General features: G+C 44.5%; 1 protein-coding gene across 1 annotated transcript; it reads left to right on the top strand.

Moving 5' to 3' along the window:
• Positions 1 to 604: 604 nt before the first annotated feature.
• On the top strand, positions 605 to 2,835 carry LOC103366688 (protein unc-13 homolog A-like; the record flags this gene model as incomplete). The annotated part of the gene is made up of 5 exons (XM_008294478.1): positions 605 to 752; positions 1,205 to 1,261; positions 2,023 to 2,109; positions 2,198 to 2,354; positions 2,439 to 2,835. Coding segments are annotated over 5 exons (738 nt in total), but the record flags the coding sequence as incomplete, so codon positions are not given.
• Between the last annotated feature and the right edge of the window lie 3,650 nt (positions 2,836 to 6,485).

The raw sequence follows: 6,485 nt of genomic DNA, 5'->3' as shown, positions 1-6,485 counted from the left end.
TTACTAACGTGTAATCACCACCTCCTGTAGTTTGTGCTGGCCAAATTTCAGGTGTGTACGACCTTCCCTGTAGGAGGAGATAGATTGTGAAAATGGTCAAAAATGGCCAAAAGTCAGGCAACATTACCAAAATTGTCACCAGGGTTTTTCAACATAACGGACTTCCTGTTGGGTTTAGGGCTTGGTACTGATTGACTTTTTTGTGCGTTTCACTTTGTGTGACTGAAAAGTAACTACAATTGAAGATAGAATTAGCAAAAGTAAAATAATTCTTTCTCATTCTCAATTGAAACATGTTAACTAACAACCACATAAACATCCTTAGACTCTGTAAAGTACGCTCCTGAAATATGGATAGTATTTTTTAATAACTGTTGATATCACATTTGCTGCTTAATGTTCTGACTGCCAGGTTGGTGGAAAACTGTGCAGGTTTTGAGGTGAATGAAATCAGCCTCAAACAATCTTGCTTCATTGTTCACACTCTGACAACCCTGTTGCACTCGCTCGCACTACGTACTGTGCTTGGAGCTCACCGTGTCTGTCTGTCTGCTTGCCATTCAGTTATCGACAATAAGTGTGTCGTGTCATATTTGTTTCACAGCAATACTTTCATGCGGGCGGCGTGGGCCTGAAGAAAACCTTCTTGGAAAAGAGTCCAGATCTGCAGTCTCTGCGCTACGCCTTGTCTCTGTATACGCAGGCTACAGACAAGCTCATCAGGAAGTTTGTCCTCTCACAGAGCGCTCAGGGTACGACTTCAAACAGTCACAACACACACACACACATATATACACACACATACATACTGTCACGAGGTAGGTTCAAACAATTTCACACAAAAATGCTTTCAGCTACTCTCAAAGAGCTCCACAGCTTATTCTTTCTGTTACTATGGCTTATGGAATTAAATGGGATTATGGGATTAAAGAGAATAACTTGCTTACAGTACAGAGAATGTTTAATTCATTGCTTCAGTGAGTTACAGTAGCCATACCATCCAAAGTACTGTTTGCATTCGCTGAATATATATCTAACTACAAGGGTTTTAGATCAGCAGAGAGATATTTTTGAAAGTCTTTCTCAAGGATGCCCTTGTTGTTAATGAATTGAGTCTGCAGTATTAAAAATGTGCGTCCAAGATGCACTAACAAACGTCCTCGTCGCAGTGTTTTATTGCTAACTTTCCTACGTCTCCCCTCAGTCCATGGAGGGAAAGGGGTCCGGTACTCAGCAAATGAAGACACAGCACCGGAGAAAGGTACGTGTCAGCAGTGTTGTGTAAAATGTGCGTGTCCCCCGAGGCCGACTGACAGCACCCCAGCTTGGGCTCAGACACCTTTGTGATCAAGCTGTCACGAACCAAATACAGCTGGGACAGTGAGCGGTGTTAGCCCTTGGCACACCTCAGATCTCGCTCTGCTCCGTCTTTTTCTTTGTTTGAGCTCCTTTTCAAGAGCTCAGTGAGAAAAAGTATTTATGGTACACAAATCAACAGGGGACGTTTAAAACAACCAGACATGGCAGTAATGAGAAATCAAGGAAGAAGCAGGCCGTACAAGACTTGATGAATAAAAGAACACGTCAGGCACATATTGTGTGAGGAATAAAAAGTTCAAGTTTTTTTTTAGAAACTTGTGTTGCAGTTTTGGTACTTTTTAAATGAAGCATTTTTCCCCCTTTTTCTTTAAATTCAGTTTTTGAAGAACTACCAGCCATTACTGCATTACAGTTTGCCATTTTCTGAGCATCCCAACTGGCACTAAAGCAGCTTTACTGAGCCAAGTCCTGCTCATCTGATGATTACAGAGAACCTGTGTGTGTGTGTGTGTGTGTGTGTTTGTAGCATCTGCAAGTTTAAACTTAGTTCACAATCTGCTGATGTATCCCAAATCTTCCAGTCATACATCTCTGCTTTGTTACATCGGGGACTGCAAAGAAACTATTTATAACCATGGAAAGATAAAATGGGCTCACAGACACAGGCGGTGATCAAACACTTATCTGAGTGTGTCTTCACAGCGTCTGGAGTGGATGCAGTCGGCGACGTGGTCATGAACGTGGACATTTTGCCTCAGCCTAATGGAGAACACAAGATCAGTGTCAAAGGTAAAACAAAAAGCAGAACAGACTGGACTGTGTTCTCATCTTCTCCCACTTTCCTTATTCGCTCACTGAACCTACTTTCTCTGTCCAGTGGTCTCAGCTATTGACCTGAAATGGAAAGCACAGGGCTTCAGGCCTTTTGTTGAAGTCTACATCATCGGCCCTCACCTCAGCGACAAGAAGAGGAAGTTCGCCACCAAGTCCAAGAACAACACCTGGTCACCAAAGTTCAGTGAAAGCTTCCAGTAGTGAGTATCCACCTGATTGTGCACTGATGATGCTATCCAGTCTAATAGACAACCACCTAACGAGAAAAACCTGTCTCGTTTCAGTTCGCTGGGCACTGAGGTCGGTCCAGAGAGCTACGAGCTGCAGGTGTGTGTGAAGGACTACTGCTTTGCCAGGGAGGACCGCACCGTGGGCATGGCCGTGCTGCAGGTGAAGGACATAGCCAGCAAGGGCAGCGTCACCTGCTGGCTGCCACTGGGCCGACGCGTCCACATGGACGAGACGGGCCTGACGGTGCTGCGCATCCTCTCCCAGCGCAACAACGACGACGTGGCAAAAGAGTTCGTCAAGCTCAAGTCAGACCAGCGGTCGGCCGAGGAGGGCCGCAGCTGAGGGAGGAGGACGGCGACGAAGAAACACGTGTGCACAAGAACACCAGAGACGTACCTGATAGACATAGTGTTATGCACACATAGTACACACACCTACATAGATAGACAACCACGTGCACTACACAAGCACACACTAAAAATGCTCTATTGTACATATATCTGCATACATTATGCAACATTTACATTGCAATGTTATCAATGCAACATGGAGGAATATCTTTCTAAAAGTCCTATTTCATTTGGAATCTTTCAACCGCTGCCCCGCTCATAACTCTTGAGTTCAGCCTCATCTTAGCAAACACCTCACTCACTCTTTCCTAGAACACGTCACACCTTTTATATGCTGTACATTTAGATGTGATATAATGCACCGCAGAACAACAACGGAACCGTGTGAATAGTTTGAGAACGACCACTTTGCACTTTTGCTTCTCTGCATCTTCAGGAGAGCAGTCCTTGCCTAGCTATGCTCTGTCCGTGCGTCCGTCTGTCCGCTTGCCTGCCTGACTGTGTGTCGTTCTTCCAGTCCTCCCTCCTCTCCCCCCACCCAACCCTTGTCGTTTGCTCTGCGTAGTCTTCCCACGGTGTGGTGTGTTGTGTAAGTTGGAGTTCCGACACAGATCTAAGATCAGCTTTTTCTTTTGCCCACAAAATCCAAACGATATGGAAAACACACACACACACACACACACACACAACACTGACCTTAGATCAGTGTCCAGGGGCAACATCACTGCTAGTCCGTCCTGTAATGTACAAAACGTCCTGCATGTTGACCCCAGGAACACTGTGATTCACTTCGCTGTAACCATGGCAACCATTCCCCTTCCCACGTAAAAGATGGCCGCCTCCAATATTTTATCTGTGTGAGCATGGTGCATTTAACCCTGGTACAATAAGGTTTTATAAATATGACCTGACTAACCTTCTGTCTCGTGGAGAAGACGAGGCCGGCAGCAGACCAGCGCTGAGCCCGGCGTGCGATGTGTCGATAGAGGCCGTGGCCACAATGTGCTTTTTTTTTTCTTTTTTTTTTTAATGTTTCTTGCTTCACATCGAGACAAACGGAGCAATACCCCAGCGTCTTACACCCCTAGAGTGCACATTAACTCCAAAAAGGGCTACAGGATCAGTGGACTGGGATGTCACTTTACGCACTAATACATGCTGTCCATGCTTCTGTTGGCAAACTGACCACAAGGTCCACCACCCTCCCTCTCCTCCTCCTCCTCCCCCTCCTTTGTCCACCCGCTTGCTCATAAAACATGCCACACACAACGATTCAGAAAGTCTTTCATGAGTGACACTGTGGAGGAACTTGAGATAAATCCACGAGAAGCCTGAAAGGACAGCTCGGCGGATCGCCTGCACACGCATCTGAAACCCATCTATTTAAGGCAATAGTGGTTTGTTTGTGTGTTCTCGGAAACTTGTGGACAAACCCTCTGTGAACACTGCTGTGTCTTTTGTTGATGTGTGTGTGCATGTGTGAGTGTGTGTGCGTGTTGATTGTCACACCTATAAAAATGGGCTCTGAGATTGTGAGCAATACATTGTACCTACACACCCAAAACTGTACGCGCTGTCAACACAACTACAGGAGCACCGGCTGCACTCTCCACACGCCAGGAATGGGAAACTTATGATCACATTTTTTTGTAAAGATATTTTATTTATGGACTCATAAAATTCCCGTTCCCCCTCCGCCGCCCTCTTTCGGAAGTGTCGCAATCTTTTTCTGGCGTATTTTGGATAAGAGAGATGAAAGTGTTTTGTCCTTGAATTACTATTTGCCTTTAGTAGGACCAAATTTGCACGAACCAGAGCTCATGTTTGGGTTTTTTTTTTTTTCCTCAAAGAATGAAGCCATCAGAGTCACCGCCAAGCATTTATGTATTAGTTTCAGTCACATGTGTCGATTGACCCCTTTACCTCTCCCTGCAAAAAAAAAAAAGGTGACTCAAAGTCTTAGTCCAGCTCGTCTTGTAGTCTCTTTGTGAAACTAAATGATGTCAGTGAGAGCGAGCGAGCGAACGCCGCAGGAAGGTTTCCTGTGGCCGCGTGGAGCTGCTTCAGACATCACTGCTGGCCTGTCACATGTTGTCTTTACTGAATACTGCTGAACGCTACCAAAAACACATCTTTTTCTGAATGTTATTTATCCTCTCAGCAGAGCCTTCTTTCAAAGGGATAGTTGCATCCAAAACCACCACTAGCTTGGGGAGACCGACTCATGCCTTTTTGATTTAGGCCACCAAATTCCACTTGAGACATAAAAATAAACGGCTCATGCTTGAGTTTGGAGCGAACTGGCCTAGTTGCCGGATTTCTGGCAACATTTAAAGGGGAACTCCACTGATTTTACACATCAAAGTTTGTTTACACATCTTTGGGAGTGCTGCTGCATTATGGGAGGGGAAACTTTGCAAAGGAAACAGTTTTGAGGTTTGGTTCCTCAAATCCAAACTGACTGAATTGTTGCATTGTGGGTAATGTAGGCACTGAGGGAACATAATGTGTGCAATAAAAAAAAGAAGAAAAAAAAAGACAAATCTTTGGCTCTGCTGCATCTGCTTGTTTTATACTTTTCCCCCCATCAATCATGACTCTGACAACCAGTGTGATGCCTAATCGGTGGAGCGCTCCTTTAAGTTACACAACGTTGTCATGTCGTTGTCATAAACGACTCCAGGGGGCTCAAGACAAAACTTAGTGTAACTGAAAAAGCAACAAGAACGTAACCGATCATCCAGTTTGGGGCTCGTTGGCTGCCTGCTTCATGTATGTACGTGAACACACAGACACACACACACACACACACAGACACACACATCTACACACACACCGATCTCTGCTCAAGCACAAAAGGGCACATGTTAGGACGTGAGACACATGTAAGACACACATGCATGCATGCACGCCGACACAACTCCGTGGAGACCAATGACGCCCACCTTGTGAATAGAATCAACTACAAATGCATGATGGGAAACTTTATTGTGCCAGCACGTGTCTCTTTGATGTTACTTGACTCTTTTTTTTTCTTCTTCTTCTTTTCCTTTTTTCTTTTTGACTCGTTTTTACTTTCCACAGCTACGTAATAAGTCATCAATGTTCTTTTGTTTTTCAAAAAACGGCTTGTGAATACGTCATCTGTAACCAATATGAATGTAGTGTGAACACAGAACTCGCATGAGAGAATTATTTTCTACTAAGGGATGTTTCTAATTTGTTTCTTATCATTATTGATCGTTCCTTAATGAGGATGAAGTGGAACTGGAATGCAGCCTGATTGTGATCTGCTTCCTATTAAAAGGACATTTGTGTCACAACCTAAATGTCTTGCTGAGAATCACATTGCTGCAGTTTGGTTTGTATTTGGGTGTCTTTTTATTCTGCTTTATTTGGGGGAATATATATATATATATATGTGAGACTTAATTAAAGAGTCTTTGAAGCAGCTAGTTAAGACAAAGCTTCACCTTCACAGTTTAAAAAAAAAAAACGGTTATAAACAGATGCTGCAGTCTCACGGATGGAGGTATTGACACAAAGCTTTAACTGGATCAACCGGCTTCCACCTCAGTGAGCGCTCAGTCTGCTTTGTGTGACCTCTGACCTCTCTGCGGAGGGGGAGGGGATCACACTCGACCACTTCGCACGAGTTTTCTGCTCTTTGTGGACACTCAAGGAAAAAAAGGCCTGAAAGTGACAAAGATCACAGATTCATTCAGTCCTCCTCCGATCATTGATTTAGCC

Source organism: Stegastes partitus, unplaced genomic scaffold (genome assembly GCF_000690725.1).
Source record: "Stegastes partitus isolate 25-593 unplaced genomic scaffold, Stegastes_partitus-1.0.2 Scaffold965, whole genome shotgun sequence".
Taxonomy (NCBI): Eukaryota; Metazoa; Chordata; class Actinopteri; family Pomacentridae; genus Stegastes; species Stegastes partitus.
The sequence above is the reverse complement of the archived record's forward strand: the minus strand, read 5'-3'. Positions and strand labels throughout refer to the sequence as shown.